Below are 20,112 nucleotides of genomic sequence, written 5' to 3'. Positions count from 1 at the left end.
CATTATCCCATTTTACAAATGATACAAGTGGAATGTGAGAGTTATTCAAGAAAATATGGCTCAAAAGGGGCAGAGCTTGAGCTTCTGCCTCCCTGGTCAGTGTTTTTTTTTTTTCCTGCTGCATCCATGTATATCCATTAGCCAATGGTGTTTCTCAGCAGAGAGGTGGGCACTAGAGGTGGTGACATGAGGCTATGATGGAAAGGATGCAGAAGAGCCCAGCTCCCTGTTCATCCTGGCTGGGTCAGCTTGAGGGCAGAGGGACAGAGGAATGGCCAGAAGGGATGGAGAGCAGAGGACAAACATTACCCATTTCCCAATTTGGCCTTGGGTGGACCCTGCTGGCAGTACTGAGGGAGGAAGTCTTAGCTCTGCCAAGGCACAGAATGTACACATTATCTGGGCTGTGGAGTGAGTCATTCTCCCCAGCCTGTTTTTACTGTTAGGACTGAGTTAAGATTACCAGGAAAAACCTGTTGGGAGAAGGAATACCTCATGCCAGACTTCCTGGCCATCCCCACTGGATTCCAAATGGGAAGTCCTCAGTTCCAGCAGAAGATGTTTTGAGAGGTAAAGAGGAGAGGAACAGAGAGAGGGAGAGGGAAGCGGGAGAGGGAGAGAAGGAGAAGGAGGGACAGGAAGACAGAGGGGGAGGGAGAGAGGAGAGACATTAAGGAAGACTGGATGTCCCTGGATCCTTATGTGGAAGGCATGGAAACTGGGTCTTTTCTGCTTCCTAATTTCTGTTGAGGAGTTACTGTTAGGGGAGGAGTGCATGTGAGGAACTCAGAGGAGGGATGGATCCTCCTGAGTGATATACTGACCTCATTTGGACAACTGTAATGAGCCCATTTCCTGAGCAGCAAATCTCTTTGAATCTGTGTCACCAGGAGCAGGGTCCACCCTGGGAAAGAGTCCAGATGGCCCAGGACAACTGGGAAATGCCTGGCTGGGAGGGGCTTCCTTGAGTGGTGGAGTTTGGTCTCTAAGAGGTTTTTAAATGCACCCAAGTGGCATTATCCAAGCAAAGCACTTGGAGGTTTGATCTCTGAGCCTGGAATTAACAACCAGCAGACAGTGGGTTGGGCTTGGCCCTGGTGCAGGCTTAGAAGAAGGAAGGCCCGATACCTGGGTTTCCATCCCGAGGCCTGACTTGGCTGCTTGTGACTCATGATCCTCACTCCTCCTCCACACCCCAGCCAGGGAGCAAGCATGGTGTTGGTTCATTAGCTGAATCTCCTGATTCTTGAGTTGAGCCTCAAATGCATCCTCTGGAATTAGCTAGTTTTTAATGAGGATGGAGATGTGGGCCAGATGGGGCCTCCTGCTTGTCTTGGGCAGATTGGGACTGGGAGTGCTCTTCCAAATTCTGGGGCTTGCTCCTCCCCACCTCTACCAGGTTGGCTCTGTCAGGTGGGTGACACCCATTCTTCAGACAGCCTTCCTATCCCTGTCCTACTGAAGTTCGAAAATTGGTGCCAGCAGATATTACCACCGATGTTCTCTTTCTTCCCTGTGAAGTGCCTCTTGGTCCTGTCTTTACTCACCTGCTGGCAGGCCAGGGGATGGTGGCGGGAGAGAGGGCAGAGTTGAGGAAGGTAAGAAGTAGATGAGAAGCCCGGGTGTCAGGGTCAGTTAAGAAACTCGGGGAGAGCAGACACAGAAGCTGTGTGCATATTCTGGGATCCTCTCATGGGATTTCAGAGCATCATGGATCTCTCTTAAAACCCCCCACTTGTTTTCTGAAAGCTAAGTAGTTGGCAAGTGCCTGAAGTCTGGCTCTAGCTCTGGCTCAAGGGCCCCAGTGATGGGATTCTTCATTCAGTGGTCCTCAACTGACCCTTCTAGAAATGAGTCTCGTTCACAGCTGTGCCTCATTTGGTCTGCTTCTGTGCTTACAAATGTAAAAATGTATTGGAAACATTAAAAAAAAATCAAGATATTTGGTATTAAAGAAATCTGGATTTATGGCTTCTCTTAAGATGTCAGAAGCAGGAAAAAAAATGTCAGAAGTGCAGCGTCCTGGGCTCACATTCTCACATGGCTTTCAGGGATGTTCTCTGATTAGCCACAGCCCTCACCGGGCTCACATACATACTTAGTCCCTATAAACACTGGCATTCGTAATCCCTGAGAAAGCCTCTTGAGGGTCAGGGCCAGAAGGGGCTTTAAGTACTTATGTTGTTCCAGCTTCTCAGTTTCTAGTTGAAGAAATGGAGGCCCAGGGTGATGTGGCCCGGACTAGCACCCAGGTCTCCTGCTCCCAAGTCAGTGGGCCTTCTTTCCATCAGTGCCTTTTGGTACTTCACAACTGAGCCACCGTGGATGGAGAAAGCCAGGAGACTCTGCTCTGCCTTAAATCTATCCATTCACCAACTACAGATGACTCTTCTATTGTGCTGTACATAGATCTGGGAGATGAAGGCTCTAGAGTATACAATGTGTCTGATACTGTCTTCTAGCAACTCCTCAAGACTCCACAAGTACTCTAAGGGAGGGAAGCAGATCCCTTGTCACTCAGAGCCAGTGTTCTAAGACTCAGGATTTTTGGGGTTGGAAAGGATGTTGACCCCTCCTACTCTGGCTACTTGAGAACCCATGGATCAAAGCCAAGAGGAGATGGGACTATACTATGAAAAGTAGCATCCTAAAATCTTAATGGAATAATAAACTAGAAGTTTATTTACTGCTCAGTAAAGTCCCAGACAAGTGATTCTGACCAGCAGCTGGATCTCCTCCAGGCTGATTCAGGGACCAGGCGCTTTCGGACTTGTGGTTCCATCATCTTCAACATACGGCTTCTTTGGTTTCTGTGGAAGGGCAAAGATTACAGAGGAGTGGATAGTCCTGTGAGCCAAACCTGTACATTCCACTCACATTCCATTCAGTCATATGGCCACACCTAATTGTAAGGCAGGCTGGGGATTAATCTAACTGTATGCATGGGGGGCGGGAAGAAGAAGGGCTGTTGTCAACAGCTAGCCAGTACGAGAGACCCAGCCCTTCATGGTAGCACACAGTGTGTGTGTGTACTCAGGCAGAGAAAAAGGAGGCTGTGGGGGAGAAGCTGAGTCCGTATCAGAATGACTGAAGCACTGTTTTTTTTTGGTGTTGTTGTTTGTTTGTTTGTTTAATTCTCCCTTTCTTTCCATTCTCACCAGCACATTCCTTGGTTTAGATCTACTTTTGTTTCCCTGGACCACTACAAAGATAGTGCATCCCTTCACCTGGCCTCTTACCCTAGTCATGCCCAATTTCCCATGCATCCCACACAGAGCTACCTGAATGGTCCTTTTGGGGCTAGGGGAACCCATCCTCAAGATTCACTGACTCATGTCAGTTGGTTTTAGAAGGGCAGAGGAAGACCACAGCCCTTTTCCTTGGAAAATACAAAAAATATGAAATCTTAACCAGACAGAGCAGACACATTAATGAATAATGTACTTATATCACCAAAGCTTAATTTGATTTTCAAAGTTATCATAGGACCCTAGTGAATGTCAAGGGGGCTTTCTCAATTAAAACCTTGAGTGGAGGAATCAAGGCCTACAAAGATGAGAGGAGCACCATATATCACCATATATCAGTCCCAATACTCTGGGGACCACTTCTCTCATAAAGAGCAAGGGCTATCTGGATTTAGGAAAGTCTCTGATTCTCCCCTTTTCAGAACCTTGATCTACCAATTACCTGCTCCTACCTTTCTCTTATTACTTATTCCCCCAGTTTTTTTTTTAAGATTTATTTATTTTAGAGCAAGCAAGAGAGAGAGCGAGAGCACATGTGAGCATGGTGTAGGGAGGGGCAGAGGAAGAGAGAATCTCAAGCAGACTCCCTGCTGAGTGTGCAGCCCAGCATGGGGCTCAATCTCGATCTCACCTCCCTGAGATCATGACTTTAGCCAAAATCGAGTTGGATGCTTAACTGTGCCACCCAGGTACCCCCCTTTCCCCCAGTTTTTTTTTTCTTTTAAGATTTTATTTGTTTGTCAGAGAGAGAGTAAGATAGAGCACAAGCAGGGGAATGGCAGGCAGAGGTAGAGGGAGAAGCAGACTCCCCACTGAGCAAAGAGCCCTATGTGGGACTCTATTCCAGGACCCTAGGATCATGACCTGAGCCGAAGGCAGATGGTTAACTGACTGAGCATTTCCCCCAGCTTTTAAGCAAGTTTAAGTGTCTTCAATCCTACACCTTCTCCTCTAGGTGTGCCCCCCACCCAGCTCTCCGTGATTATGCTGTTACCCCCTCACCCCTGCCCCGCTCTTACCTAATCCACAAAGTCTTGCTGAAAACTGCCTGTTGTCGCTGGAACAGATCACGTTCTCTGCCATCTTTGCTCCCTTACAGAAGCTTCTCCCTCTGTCTGGGTTGCTTTTACGTCCTGTCCCTACCCACTGCCTGCCCCCTACCACTGGCAAGTCCTGGCCTTCCTTTATGACTCAACACAGACCTCAGGAAGTCTTTTCTGAGTAAGCATTTCTGGGTAAGATGTTACTTCTCTCAAGCATTTATCACAGGCTAATTTATTATATATTTACTTGTCTTCCTCCCTGGAGCTCACAGACTGTCTTTTGCTCAGCATCCCCAGAGCCTGGCAGTAGTAAGGACTCAATAAATGAAAGGAATGACTGAATGGATTCACTTTAATTACGCAGGATGAACTGGCCGTGTGTTCACTCTGCCCCTGGGGCTTGGTCTCCACGTGGTTCCAATGTTTGGCATATTTTACCCAGTGGAATGCTGGTTTCAGATGTGGGTGGCCAAGGCTGGAAGTGGAAGAAAGAGGCCTTGTCCTTCTGTGGAACTGAGCCCACTCCCCTCAAATGCTAGAGTCTGTGTCAAGGTCAAGTCTGCAGGTGTGGGCAAGGGACAAAGTTGCCCCACTCCTTTCTACCAAGGCAAGGTGTTTCTTTAATTTCTGGCTTCAGCCCACTTTATCCATAATTTTCTCTGGGGAAGTCTGGGCGTTTGGAGGCCCCTCCTTTCTTGTGGTGAGAGGTCCTGGATGGGAAAGCTATCTGTGGTGTTTTCTGACCTGGGCTTTAACTTGTCCTGAACTTGAATCTCCCTCCAAGGTGGTGGGCATATCAGGTCCTTCCTCCTCTGGTCTACATGCTCCCTCCTCAACTCTGCTGTAAGCCCCACTTCTGGGGTCTGAGACCTCAGTCTTATTCAGGGGCTGGGTTCCCCAAGTATGAGGCCTAATGAGTTCTAAATGTTTGATACTTGCTAAGTGAACAAAGGTGTGAAAGTTTGTGTGTGTGTGTGTGTGTGTGTGTGAGAGCGAGAGAGAGAGAGAGAGAGAGAGAGAGAGAGAGAGAGGAAAAAGGAAGGAGGGGGAGGAGGGGAAAGGGGAAAGGTGGGGGAGGGGAATCGGGGAGGGAACGAGAGAGAGGGAGAGAGAGAGAGAGAGAAGGATCTGGGCCAGCCACCAGGAAGTCTCTTCCTCTTGTTAAAATTTGTTTCTGGCTCTGTTGATGGTTCCAGAACCTCGCCTTTTGGCTCAGCTTTGGCTCTGCTTCAGGCTTTTTCTAGATCTTTCTGGGGTAGCCTGAGGTGTCTTGTCTGATAAGCTCCACAGTCCTGCTTCCCCGTGGCCTTCCTGGAGCATTGGTAGGTTGGCTAATGTTCTGGTTTGCTGGGAACTTTCTTGGCTTTAGTGCTGTAAGAACCATATCCTGACACCCGCCCCCCACCCCCAGTCTTGGACAAACCTAGATGGATCGTCACCCTGAGTGTGTGTGTCCTGTGTGCCTTCTCAGGTCCATAATCTGCAGGAGCTGCGGCGAAGTGCCTCGCTGGCCACCAAGGTCTTTATCCAGAGAGACTACAGTGATGGGACCATCTGTCAGTTCCAGACCAAATTCCCCCCAGAGCTGGACAGCCGGGTGAGGATGACTTTTTCCCCCTCAACTTGGAACACAGGCCATGAGGGAATCGAGGACTTAATCAGACATATTTCTTTTCCAGGATAAACTAACATGTGTCACAACACTTGTCCAGTCACTTCACATGCAAGCATTAAACCATGTCCCTGACATTGTCTTGCCGTCCCCACATGGAAAGTTAAAGCTGGGAAGGCCTCACATTTCCTAGTTTAGCAGCCCCCAAACGTCAGCAGTACAAGACTCACCCAGAGAGCTTGTTAAACAAAAGTGCGTTCCTTAGTCCTGAGATGGCAGCGGCTTTGGCCGTCTCCCCTCTTCAGTAGCAGTTCTCAGCCCTAGCTGCAGAGCTTAAAAAAAATCCCTAGATGCCCAGGTCATCAACCAAGGGCTCGGTCCACAGCCTCTCTCTCCAGACTCAGCTACCTGGGTGTCTCACGGACCACCAGCCCCTGGCAAGCATCAGCTCCTGCTACAGGCTTTTGCTTCTGGCTCCGGGGGCGCGTATGGCCCTCCCCCCAGGCCTCTGCAGAACTGGCCTGGGGTTGTCGTCTGCCCTCTGGAGGGCGGGCGGCAGTCCAGGGAGGGCGGCGGCAGACCCTTCCACTCAGCAGCCCAGGCCCATCTGAATGGGCTTGGGAAGGTGGGGCCGGGCTGCCTTTTGCTAATCCGATCACTAACCAGCTTTTAGGGATCTATGACGCTCCTCATCTCATCAAAGGACATGCCTGTCCTTTGGGGCATAGGGACTCTTGGGGTAGAGCATAATTTTCTCTTATGCATATACTCCAGATCTGTGTAGGGACAGTGACTGGGGACCCCAAAGCTTCTGACTATTCTTGGGGAGACCTTTTGTCCTAGTTGGGGGTGGAAGGTCCCTAACGTGTGTGATGGACTATTCTGATCCTCTACAGTGATGAGTGGGGAAGGGGGTGTTCCAAGGAATGTAAAAAATGGAGCTATAGACACTTTGACACTTGTTGAACTTGGAGCATGACCTTCTAATCTAGTGTAGGTTATGTGTAGTGTAGGGTTATGTATCAAAGAGCACAGACTCAGGTCCAACTGTGTAACCTTGGACAAGTTCACTCAACAAGTATTTACTGAGCAACTGCTCTGTGTGAGGCACCAGGCATCTAGAAGTGAAGTCTTGGAGTTTGTTTTCTCTTAGAGGGTATGAAGAATAAAATAGCAAGTAAATATGTAGTAGTTCTGGGGGTGACCAATACTAGAAAAATAAGGGGGGAACTCACAGGGCTGGAGGAGCTGGGGAGAGGTGAGTGGTGGGGGAGGTCTGTGAGATAAGGTGAGACCTGAGCCTGGGGTGGGGGACTCTGGGGGAAGAGTGTTGCATCCAAGGACACAGGCACAAAGACTTGCGTATTTGCAGGAAGCAGCAGGGCAGTCGGTGTGGCTGGAGTGGGGACTGGGGGTGGGGCAGGAGAGTAAGAGGCAGGCTCAGGGGATGCAGGGCTAGACCCTGTAGGCCCTACAGGGCCTAGCAGGCATTTTAAGAACCTCTTGAATTTTACTTGGAGAGCGATGAGATGGCTTTGGAAGCTCTTTTTCAGAGCTGTGACAAGCTCTGGCTTTAACAGGCTCTCTTGGCAGGACTGGGGGCAGAGAGACTAGTTAAGAGGCCAGAGGTGATGGCAGCCTAGACCGCAGAGCAGAGCTTTGATCTGCTGAAAGTGAAAAAATGCATGAAATTGTGTTACTTATTTTAAAATTTTTAAAAAAGATTAGACTTCGCAAAGTTTTTTTCAGATGAGGCAATTGATGAATTTATTTTTTAAAAGATTTTATTTATTTACTTGAAGAGAGAGAGAGAGAGGGCACCTGAGCAAAGAGAGGGAGAGGGTGCTAGAGGGAGAGGCAGGGGCAGAAGGAGAGGGTTGGGCGGGAGGGGGAGGTGCAGAGGGACAGGGAAAAGCAGACTGCCTGCTGAGCACAGAGCCTGACAAGGGGCTTTATTCCAGGACCCTGAGATTATGCCGAAGTCAGATGCTTAAATGACTGAGCCACCCAGGTGCCCCAGCAATAGCTTAATTTGATCTACAGTTGCCAGATGAATTTATAAAAATATTATTATTTTTTAATTGAAGTATCATTGACATACAATGTTACATTGTTATCTGAAAGTGCCTTTAGGGCTCCTGGGTGGCTCAGTTGTTAAGTGTCTGCTTTTGGCTCAGGTTACAATTCCAGGGTCCTGGAATTGAGTCCCGTGTCAGGTTCCCTGCTCCGTGGGAAGCCTGCTTCTCCCTCTCCCACTCCCCCTGCTTGTATTCCCTCTCCTGCTATCTCTCTCTGTCAAATAAATAAGATCTAGGGATGCCTGGGTGGCTCTGTCGGTTAAGCTGCTGCCTTAAGCTCAGGTCATGATCCCAGGGTCCTGTGATGGAGTCCCGCATCAGGCTCCTTGCTTGGTGGGAAGCCTGCTTCTCTCTCCACCTCTGCCTGCCACTCTGCCTGCTTGTGTGTGTGATCTCGCTCTCTGACAAATAAATAAATAAAATATTAAATAAATAAATAAATAAAATATTAAAAGAAACCCCAAATACACACACACACACACACACACACACACACACAAAAGACTGTGTATATACACGTATATAAGCTTTTAAAAAATAGAAGGCATAGAAAGTGCTTAATATTAGCTATTATGATTATTGATGGAGGCAGGACAGTTGTGCAAACACACAAGGCTGTTGTGTCCTTCGTGACCTCTTAGCTTGAGGGAAGTGCCAGGTCCTGGAGAGACACTCCTGAGGTCTTACACAGTCTTAGGCAGTTGGAGTCCCATTCAAACATGGGGGGCCCTTACCAATTAGGACCTCGCACTTTCACAGCTATCAAAATGGGAAGGGTGACAAAGTCACTAGAATTCCTGCCTGAGCCCCTACAGAAAATGTTCACATGTATGATATGGTGGGAGTTTCTTGCCTCCAAGGGAGGCCAAGTAGCCGTTCTTATTTCCATTTTGTAGATGTGGAAACTGAGTCTAGAGTAGTTAAGTCATTAGCAAAAGGCCACATGGCTAGTGGATGGTCGAGTCTGGACCGGACCCCAGGTCTCCTGATTCCCAGTCCAGTGCTCCACAGGCACCTGCCCCTTCTCTGGTCTTGCCTGTGGGCATCTCCCCCTACCAGCATGGGCCTACCACTGCCATCCTCCCTCCCACCTGTGACTGTCCACAGTCCAGGGAGGCTGACCTCAACATGGTTCCCTGTCCCTTTCCCCTCCAGATTGAGCGGCAGCTCTTCGAGGAGACCGTGAAGACCCTCAACAGCTTCTACGCAGAGGCCGAGAAGATTGGGGGGAGCTCCTACCTCGAGGGCTGCCTGGCCTGTGCCACGGCCTACTTCATCTTCCTCTGCATGGAGACCCACTACGAGAAGGTGGTTCCCTTTCCGATTACCCTGCATCCTTGCCCCCAGGGATCCCCCGCCGCTTGCTCATCCTCCACTGGCCCCTCTCCTTGCAGGTTCTCAAGAAGATCTCCCGCTACATCCAGGAGCAGAATGAGAAGATCTTCGCCCCTCGAGGCCTCCTGCTCACAGACCCCGTGGAGCGCGGGATGAGGGTTGTATCCTTCCTGGCTGTTCTATGTAAGGGCATTCTGACTGGTGAGGCCCCGTGTCAGAAATAGGGACCACCCTAGGGACCTCTGCTCAGGGATTTTCTAGGATTCCCCACCTCGTGGGTCATCCGCTCCCCTCCCCCACAAGGTATCAGTGCCCTTTGTGAATTTCAGGGTTTGCTTTTATCCAGCTGTATGTATTCACTGCTCAACACATGCCAGGTACCATATTAGCTGCTTTAAAACTATGCATTTCTCCCTAAAGGTGGGGGACTCTTACTTGTCTCGTCCACGAGCGCACTGAAATTCAATCACTGGCTCAGGGTCACCAGGCTGGTGGACATCAGAGCCAGGATTGGAGCCCAGGCTCACACATCGCTCTGAGGCTGTTTGACCCTCAGGGAGTGGGCAGATCTCCCATCCGTTCACATGTCTGCAGTCTCATGGACTCCTGTGTGTGCCTCCTGGCATCCCCCTTCCAGAGATCAGGAAAATAGAAATCTTGATGGGCGGCTGGTCCAGGGCTGGGTTTTATGTCTGCTCGCCTGGAAAACTGTGTGCACACATCGCGCCCTCAGTCATTAGCAACTTGAGTAAAATTGCTAAAAAATAAATTTTGCTAGAAACTTAAGAGGAAAAAGAGTAAAGAAAACACAAACACTGGGATCCTCTGTTCACCTCGCCCCGTGAGAGGGGCTGCTTTTTATTGAGCCTTTCCTAAGAAGCGGGCATTGTGCTTACTGCTTTACATGAGTGATTTCAGTCCGGCCCCAGACAAACCCCGAAACTGTAGGATCACCACCGTTTTGCATACCGATTAATGGGTAACACGGTAAACGCCCCGTCTAAGGCCACATCGCTGGAGTCTAGGTGAGTGAGGCTTTGAAAGCAGGATACCGAAGTCCTCCCGCTTCCTGCAGTGCCACCACCTGTCCCGGGGGTTGGTGACTAGCCCCCACTAGAACAGGAGATTCTGAGCTGGGTGTGCGCCTGCGCCGAGGAGCGGGGCCCTCGGGGTGGCTGTGCACGTGCCCCAAGTCCTTGCGTGCGGGAGCGCGGCGGGCGGGGGTCTAGTGGCTAGTGCCGCCATCCGCCCTTCTTGCTATCTGGGAAGCAGCCCCGGCGGGCCTCCCGCTCCCTTGCTGTCCTCCATCTGCGGGTCTGTCCGCCCCTTCTCAGCAGCTGCCAGGGCGTCCGTCCTTAACGCCGCCGCAGATCGAGATCTCCATCTACGAGGACCGGTGCAGCAGCGGCAGCTCCAGCAGCGGCAGCAGCTCGGGCAGCGGCAGCAGCGGCGGGGGCGGCGGGGCGGGGGCCCGGTGACTGGCCGAGAGTCCCTGCAGGGAGGTGTATGGCCGGACTGAGGGCCTCTCAGACCTGCGGCGGCTGCGCTACCAGAGCACCCGCTTCTGAGTCATTCTCTGGGCACCCCTCTGCTTCCCCGGGCGGGAGGGAGGGTGATTGGCCCGGTGTCCTTACGGGCCCGTCTCCCGGCGCCCCTCCCGCACTCCTGCCCCTCGCCCCTGGCAGGACGGCCCACTTCCTGATCTGGCATTTTCCCCAGGGGTCAGGTCTGGTCAGGCGCAGCCAGATCTTCCAGGGGAAGGCTGGGACCTGGTGTGGGAAACGCGATTTGGACAGCCCCTTTCTTCTGCCTCTCCACTCCCAACACCCCGGAGGCGGGGCTCAGGTCCCAGAGAGAATTCCTATCCCGCATGATTCCTCAGCCCAAATCTCACATCCACCAGGACTCTCTCCCCCCAGGGTCCTGCTCCCCGTGGCTGTCTCCCAGTGTCTGCTCTTTCTGGTGCCACTGCTGGGGCTCTGCCTGTCTGTGAACCTGCCTCCTCTACTGGATTCGAGGTTTGGGGAGATGGGAGCCACTCAGTCCCCTCTTGACCCCTTCTAGACTCATGGCTTCCCCTTCCCCCACTCAAAGCCTGAAGGCCACATGGGCCTTGCCAAGAAACCTCCTGAGATTTTGCAGGACACTGGGCGCTGGTTGTGGGGTGCACAGCCTGGGGCTCTGGGAGGTTATATGAGGCCTAGAGAAATGCTTCATGGAGACTTGTAGCTTTGGGGGCTTTGAACCTCCAGGATTGGAGCCAACTTCTCCAGATTGGAAACTGTGTGTATGAGAGAATGAGTGTGTGTGCACGCAGGTGCGTGTGTGAGTGCATATACGTGAGAGCACTGTGTGCACGAGTGCACGTGTGGCTGTGCAGCCGTGTGCGTGAGCACACAAGTGAATGCATGTGTTTGAGAGCACATGTGTGAGTGCACTTGTCCGTTCCCCTTCTGTGCCAGGCCAGTGACTGCCCCTCTGCCTCCTCTCTTATCTTTGTATGTAATGGTCTGTGGCTGCTTCCCTGCAGAGGTCCAGCCTGTCCCTTTGTAAATAAATGTCCTAAAGCTCCTTGCCCCTTGCCTGGGGCTGCCAGCTTGGCTCTTCTTCCTGGTCTCTTCCCCACCTGCAAAGTTCTCCCCACCTTCTGATTCTACTGTGTACATTCTAGCAAAAGAGAAGTTGGGGGTCTGGGAGAGCAGAGCCAACCTTCTGGAGCCTTCCATGTCCTTCTCCCAGCCCTCCCGGTCCATGACAAGGCAGCAGGGCCACACATGCTGCATATTCAGCCCGCCCAGACTCTGGAGCTCTCTAAGGCTGCATAAGCAAGGCTTCCTTGGATGTTCAGAGGAGCTGGCAACCTATAGGGGAAAAGGCAAACTCCTTTCTTGAAAGGGAAGAGAAGCACCCAGCCAGTGAGGCTCTGCCTGCCAAGGCCCAGGGTGCCAATGAGGAAGAAGCAGCCCCCAAGCCCGGATGCCCGGATGCCCGGATGAGGGACAGCAAGCGACTGCCTGCCTCAGCCGGCAGGAGGTGCTAAAAGGGCATCTGGAAGACCAGCCACTGCAGGGAGCTTTCTAGAACCAAAGAGGGGCCTGGTTTTCTTTTGGATGAGAGAGCAGCCTGTGGGAGGGTGGTGCCTACCCAGGGGGCTGCAGAGGGCAGCCTGGTCCCTGAGCCCGAGGGGGTGGGTCTGCGTCCAAGGATCCCCCAAAGAGGGTGGTGACCCAATAAGCTCCACGGCAGACCCCCGACTGCCCCCCCGACTCCTGGGCCTGGCCCATGACCTCCCTGGCCCACTGTGGGGCCAGGCCTTATGTCTGACCGGTGCCTCTCCTGTGGGATGGCTGGGCACAGGTGATGCAGTGGCCTTTGGTTTTATTATTTCTTTTTCCAATAAAAGGACTTGCCCAGCTTGAGGCTCTGTGCTGCTTCTCTCTTCTGTGGTGGTGGGCTGCTAGTTCCATGCCCCAGGCCTACAGCGAGGGGAGGCTTAGCTGCCCACCTGCCTCATGCCAAGGAGGTGGGGCTGAGCATGTTCCTGAAGGAGCATGAGTCTGACCCGGGCAGGACCCACCCTGTTTTCTTGGAGTCTGTAGTCTAATGGGGAGGCTACATTCTGGATCCTTGAATCTGGAGCCTTTATGGGAGGTTTGCAGCCTTGGGTGGGGGGAGCCACTTGACTGAAAGCCAGGGCAAAAGCAAGTAATGAATTGATTAAATACCCATTATTTGAACCCTTAACCTGGGTTTAGGGACTGTTAGGAGCTGGATCACAGAAGTCACTCTGTTTTAAAGACTAGAAAAGCATGTGAGTGTTGGAACCTAGCAGGGTTGTGTCTTGCATTCTATAAAACAAAGTAACATTTACTGAGCACCTATAGTGTGCCAGATGCTTTGGTAAATCCATATACTAGAGCTGGGAGGGGATTTAAAGATCATCTAAATGAGGCAGAATGGAGGCCCAGAGCGGCCGCATGACCTGCCCTAGGTCACACAGCTGGGTGGGATCATACCAAATCTAGAAACGAGACCTCCTGACCCACTGCTCACTCTCACACCATGGGGATGGCATCCCAATGGAAGTTGCCTTATGCCGCGGGGCGGCCAGGATCACATGCTCAGGTCTGTGGACGAAGAGAGGGTCTCACCAGACTGTGAGGACAATGGCTCCAACCTCGGGGTGGGGGCTTTGGGGAGATCCCCTCTGGTGAGTGCTGAGAAGGCCTCTGGTGGCTTCCATGCTTGTCCTTGCAGCTCTGGAGAGGCAGCTGGGCCTTAGTCTGAACCATGGGGAGGCCTGGGCCCACTGCCTGTACTCAAACCTGGGGTGTGTGTGTGCAGTGGTCACAGTGGAGGTGGTTCTTTAACACGAGGGTAGGTTCATTCTGTCCTGTATGTGAGGTTATCAGTCGTTATGTTAAACAATAGTAGCTAACATTTATCACTTACTATGTGCCAGGCACTAGGGTAAAACCTGACATAGTCATTCAATCCTCACAACAACCCTATGGTATGGACTTTTATTCCCATTTTACAGATGAGGAGACTGAGGCACACAGAAGTTAAATCACTTGCCCAAAGTTACACAACTAGGAAGTGGCAGAGCTTGGCTTTGAATCTAGGCAGGTTGACTCCAAACTGTGGGCAAGATGAGTAACCCAGCTTCAGGGACCCTATCAGAGCTCAAGGTCCTCAGCCATCCTAGGTAAGGATTTGCCAGATTCCCAGGTAAGGACGTGGAGCTGTGCCAGGGTCCTCCAAGCCCAGGGCTGGTACCTCTAGGCATCACGAGAGTGGGCGTGGGGCTGTGCCCTCACAGACCTGCGGGGCCCACAGAGGCAGCCTGGTGAAGGGCAGAGTGGGGAGAAGCAGGTGAGGCGTGGCTTCTCCCTCCCTGGCTTTCCTCGCTGGGCTCAGTTTACAGGGGCGAGTGGCCTCTCCGGCGCGTCCCGCCGCAGCCGTGTCTCTGCCTCTCCCTTGCCAGTCAGGAACAGGCCCTGTCAGGCCCCTGGGAGCACAGGAACCCCCAGGCAGCTCTGGGCTCCCATTCTCTTCCTTACTGCCGCCAGACTCAGCTCTCTAGCTTCCTCTGGGGTGTTTGAAAACCACAGGGTTTACAGCAGCTCACTGCGCCACCGAGTGGCAGAATCGTGCACTGCACCCTGGAATCAAAGCCGCTTGGGAAACATTCCTAGAAACCCCCAAACCCGAAGCCGCTTCCACCTGCTTTCAGAGGAGATGTGGGGCAAAGATGGAGTCCAGCTGGTGGTGACTCTCTTTCCGGCCAGCCCCGGGGTTCTGCCTTTTTCCTGAGAACGCCTGGCTCCCTTCTCCACAGTTCCGGAAAGACTTAGAATTAAGGAAGTTTTCTGGCAGGAGGCACCTGCACCTGCTTTTGGCTTTACTCTTGACCAAGGATGAAGGCAATGCAAGTAGCATTCCTAGTGAGACCTGAATGGAGCTCAAGCTTCATGAGAGTAGCACATGGTGGAGACTCCTTGAGCCTCAGTTTCCTTCCCCAGCTGTAAAATAAGGGTCCTGATACTTGACAAAATTGCTCAGATCAGTGCCTCTCATCCTTGGCTGCAATCACTGTCACCCAGCGAGCAGGCAAAACCACTGATCTCTGTCTCTATCTCCGAAAATGCTGATTTCATTATTCTGGGGTGCAGTCTGGACATCAGGATTTTTTTTTTTTTTAAGTTTCCCTGGAGATTCTAGTGTGAAAATGAGGTCAAGCATCCCTGATTTCGACAGTACCTAGAGCCTAGGAGCCTTTTCATGGAGCTCTGAAAATGTCGGAGACCCAAATAAAAGTTATTGTTCCAGAAAAGCAATGAGATGCAAAATAACTGCACATGATGATCCCACATATAGCAAATTCTAATTCAGGCAAAACAAATCTATGATGTTAGGGGTCAGGAGAGCAGCTGCCCTGGGGTGGGGTGTAGTGAACGGAAGGGGGCCTGGGGAAACTGCTGGCTGCCCATGATCTGTTTCTCCAGCAGGGTGCTGGCTGCACAGATGGGCTCGCTTTGTGAGAACTCGTGGAGATGTACACTGAAGATTTGTGTATTTTTCTATACATATGGTACATTTCAATAAAATTTACCAAAGTTTATTGGCTCCAAAATAGGAAAAGAAAACACAACACTGAAATTAATGTTTCATTGCATATCTACAAAATGTAGCACTGTCCAATATTGTCAGCTGTCAACCGTGATTCAACTCAACTCTGTGTGTGTGTGTGTGTGTGTGTGTGTGTGTAATTTAGGGTGCTAAATGGATGTCTAGGACAATGTTTGATATGATGAGGAGTGGGGCATCCAAAAGAGAAGAAGGTCCCTGGTACCTAAGAAAATCTTAAAAGAGCCCAGGTTTACCCCAGGAGCTCTGAGCCTTGACACCATTATGTACAAAACCATGTGCCTTTATCAGGGAAAGGCTTTTGGCAGATTCGCAAAGGGCTATGTGATCACCCCCTAAGAAAAGGCTGAGAATGGGACCTGGGTGGCTCAGTCGTTAAGCATCTGCCCTCGGCTCAGGTCATGATTCCAAGGTCCTGGGATCAAGCCCCGCATCAGGCTCTCTGCTCTGTGGGAAGCCTGCTTCTCCCTCTCCCACTTCCCCTGCTTGTGTTCCCTCTCTCACTGTGTCTCTCTCTGTCAAATAAATAAAATCTTAAAAAAAAAAAAAAGGCTGAGAACAATTGGTTTTGAGGAGTCAGTGAGAAACTGGCCGAGACTGTGCCTACAGGAAATAAGTGTCCCCTAATGCCTCTGAGGTTTCCACGTGCCCCTCCTCAGGCAGTTTTGGGAGGATTCATTCTCCTGGCAGCACCCAGGGCAGACGGTGCCGAGCTCCCAGCTCTTCCTCTAAGGGGCCATTTAACGGGCTTGTCCGGTCAGCGACTGCTGGGTGGTAGGACTTAGCCTGCAGCCTCCTGGAGCTGCACCGGGGCTTGTGGTTTTGAATCAGGGATGGCAGAGGAGGTGGAGGAGTGGGAAGGGAGTCAGAGGGCTGCCACAGTCTGCCGACCCCGAGTCATGCACTCAGCTACCCTGAGTCCCAGCTCTGTCCTCTGCAAAATGAGAGCACGAGGAGAATGCATTTTTGTAAATGATGATCTATTTCTCCAAAGTAAAATATTACTGTTACTGCTGAAGTTACACCAGGACCTCATTATATACTGGCCTCATGCTACAGACTTAAAGCCAGGTTCCAGGTTCTTGCATAGAACAAACATATTTATCCAAGGGTTTGCTGATTCCCTAATATATGCTAGGAACATTCATGTACATTATTATTCCATTTAGTTCTCTCACACTCTGGTGGGCGGTTATATTTGAATTCTTATTTTATAGATGAGGAAACTGGTGTTCCAAGTGGTTAGGTAGCTTGACAAGCGCCCACAGCTAGTAAATGTCAGAGTAAAGACCTGAACCTAAGTGTCAGAGTCCAAACCCTGCTCTCATTCTGCCAGCGTGTCACAGGCGAGTGGGAGACTCCGTGTGACCTGGATTCCCTCCTAACGGCAGACTCCAGACCTAGGGAGAAGCATGTGGGCAAATGTGGACACAGAAAAATTAGCTTTACAGAGGCATGATGGGGCTCGTTATTTTGGAGTAATTCAAGTTATCGATTTCTGTAATGGAAAAGTGACTGGGGACCAGCTACCACCTGAGAGCAGTCTGAGCAAAGCCCCGGAAGGGGGAAATGTTATACATGACTTACTGGACCTTGTGGATGACAATGGCCTTCTTCCCTCGGTCCCCCGTTCCTTGGTAAACTCTTGGAGGGTGGCGGATCCCGTCTTACTCATCTCCACCACCTCCGTGCCCCTGGCCCATGTGCCTGTCAGGGGAGTGGGCAATGCAGCCCACCAGGAGGGCTGGCAGGAAGAGACCGGCAGCAAGGACAGGAAGGTACAGATGTTAAATGCCCCTGGGGCAACGTGACCGGAGATCCCCTTAGGCAGACGCAGACCGGTAAGCGGCCCCGAATGCTACAGTTCAACTGCACGTGGCCACGGACTAACTCAAAGGGTAGAGGCAGTGACCCCAGCCCTCCCCTGTGCTGTGCAGCTGCTCTGAGTTGCCCTGGCTGTGAGATCTCCTGGCTCTGCTCATGATCTCCACCTGTCCTGGGAGGCGAGGGAGGGAGGAGGAAGCGTGCATCCTGACCCCGCTCAGCTCCTGCCAGGGGCTCCCTGAACGCCAGGATTTTAAGATGGGTGAATCCTCCTGGGGCTGAGTACATTTCCTGGAAAGTCTGGGCCTGGGGCCCTAGGGAATGGAGCTTCATGGTTGTTTGGGTGGATGGACGGACAGACAGGTGGATGCATACAGAGAAGATGGGTGCCGGGAGAGAACTGAGGGTTCAGAGGTGAGTGAGAGGGCGGCTAGGCTGGAGATGGATGCTCACAGACCCTGCAGAGGCAGGTGAATGGATGGGGACCGATCGGCCCTGTGCTCCCCGGGGCAGATCTATGGAGATCTGGGCTGGAGCTCTTCAAAGCTCTTCAAAGGAAAGATACTGTGGCACTCAGTCCCCAAATGAACTCTGCATTTGAGTGATGGATGTGTCTCGTTGGGAAGGATTCTTACAGGTCTAACATCGCCCCAGTTAATGACTTATGGATTGTTGTAAAATCAGGCAGTGCTAGAAGTGAAAGCAGGAGATTAAAGGGCCTGGGACAGATTTTATAATAATATCTGCATTTTATCAGTCAGGCACTGCACTGCGTGCCGTGCAGGCTTTAGCTCGAGGCTCTGTGCGTTATTAGGCTTCCTTTCGCGGAGGAAGAAACAGGCCTGGAGAGAGGAAGCGGTGTCAGGTCACTCACAGGTCGTGTGTGTGGGGGTGTCTGGGAGTCAAGCCTCAGTCCGTCTGATCCCAGAGTCTCAGGGCAAATAAAACGTTTTAAAGGCAGATGGAAGGAAGGAGGGAGCGAGGGAGGGCCATAGGAATTTTGGATCAGCCCTCTAAGAAAGAATGCAGCATTCTGGCCCACGAGACAGATTCTGTGTTGGGGTGAGGCTTTGCGACCCCTCTCTTCCCTCTTTCCTCTCTTGTGTCTGCCTTCAAGGCCTATAATTCTTGAGCCAGGGGATCTGAAAATGCAGTGAAACTATGTACGGGGTTTACCTTCCTCCCCGTGGCCCAAACTTGTTCCTCTGCCATGGTCCCCGTGGGCAGTCGGGGAGCTGATCAGGCTTGTCTCCTTCCCCAGGAGCTCTGTACTCAGGTCTAGGGTGGAGGGAGGAGAGTTAGCCCTTAGATTGATCTTTTGGGGGAGGGAGGGCTACGTTAAGGATTCTGGGTGATAGGTCCATGGCTGCTGCGGGGCCATGAAGGACGATGAGTTCCCTCTCCAGCGAGTATTCTGAGCCCCAGGGTCCCCTTCAGGCAGGCAGGCCAGGCTCATGAGGTTCTGGGCAGGGGTGATGCAGGTCACCTCCACCACCTCCGTGCCCCTGGCCCATGTGCCTGTCAGGGGAGTGGGCAATGCAGCCCACCAGGAGGGCTGGCAGGAAGAGACAGGCAGCAAGGACAGGAAAGTACAGATGTTAAATGCCCCTGGGGCAACGTGACCGGAGATCCCCTTAGGCAGACGCAGACCGGTAAGCGGCCCCGAATGCTACAGTTCAACTGCACGTGGCCACGGACTAACTCAAAGGGTAGAGGCAGTGACCCCAGCCCTCCCCTGTGCTGCGCAGCTGCTCTGAGTTGCCCTGGCTGTGAGATCTCCTGGCTCTGCTCATGATCTCCACCTGTCCTGGGAGGCGAGGGAGGGAGGAGGAAGCGTGCATCCTGACCCCGCTCAGCTCCTGCCAGGGGCTCCCTGAACACCAGGATTTTAAGATGGGTGAATCCTCCTGGTGCTAGTAAGTACCCTCCTCCCCCCATTCCCGACCTTGGCTGCAGCCTCCCTTCACAGCTGAGCGGGACCTGCCGTGCACTTACTACTTCCACTGAGCTCTTTCTTAGCTGGGCTCCATGGGCCAAGCATGGTTCTTTGGTTTGCTCGGTGGGCACTTAAGCTGACTTTGATTCTGGGTCAGCACCGTGGAAAGAATGAGCTCTGCACCCCCTCTCATCCCCCTCCTATTTCGGAAACTGTTGCCAGACAGTGGCAGGTCTGAATCACCACTTTTGCCACTCAACTGCGCGTATGAAATACTTTGAGTTTTCTGGAGAAGGAGGCAGGGGGAGCAAGGAGGAGCCCCAGGTGGGTGTCTGATTCCCCTCTAGGCTGTGATCCTCTGGAAGTCACTGTTCTTTTTGGGCTCCAGTTTTCACAGCTGAACAGGATGAGGGAGGACTAAATGACTTCTCAGATCCAAACCCCAGGCCGGGTCACTAGCTGCTGGTGGACCTGTGCTCTGTGCAGCCTGGTCAGTGGCACGGTCTCCTTGCTCAGTTTGCCTAATTTTATGGTGATTCTCTCTGGGAATGGTGCTGCGTGAGAACTAAGCGGAATAGCACCACAGCCCAGACCCCAAGAAGGTCTGCTCTGCTCCCTTAAGGCTATATTTGGTCTTGAGGTCTCTTCCCCGCAAAGCTGTCAGCTGCCTGAGGGCGGCCAAGGTCCTCCACATCTCCCACACAGCAGACTCCCGGGAGACCTGGGCCACAGCAGGGTGCTCTGGGAGCCGTGGGAGCTTTGGCACTGGATAGACCCAGGCTCCATCCTGACCTTTGTTACTTATGAATATTATTATTATTTTTTAAAGATTTTATTTATTTGACAGACAAAGATCACAAGTAGGCAGAGAAGCAGGCAGAGTGGG

General features: G+C 52.0%; 1 protein-coding gene across 1 annotated transcript in view; it reads right to left on the bottom strand.

Annotated features, from left to right (window-relative positions):
- Positions 1 to 10,573: 10,573 nt before the first annotated feature.
- The window catches only part of CRTAC1 (cartilage acidic protein 1), a 147,778-nt gene continuing 138,239 nt past the window's right edge, over positions 10,574 to 20,112 (bottom strand). The window contains exon 15 of the mRNA XM_032882798.1: positions 10,574 to 10,808. Within this exon, the coding sequence (XP_032738689.1) occupies positions 10,672 to 10,808 (137 nt within the window). The 3' untranslated portion in view covers positions 10,574 to 10,671. The remainder of the gene's footprint in view (positions 10,809 to 20,112) is intronic.

The sequence above is a fragment of the Lontra canadensis genome, unplaced genomic scaffold, assembly GCF_010015895.1.
Source record: "Lontra canadensis isolate GAN:19392208 unplaced genomic scaffold, GSC_riverotter_1.0 scaffold3, whole genome shotgun sequence".
Lineage (NCBI taxonomy): Eukaryota > Metazoa > Chordata > Mammalia > Carnivora > Mustelidae > Lontra > Lontra canadensis.
This window is presented reverse-complemented; position numbering and strand designations above follow the sequence as displayed.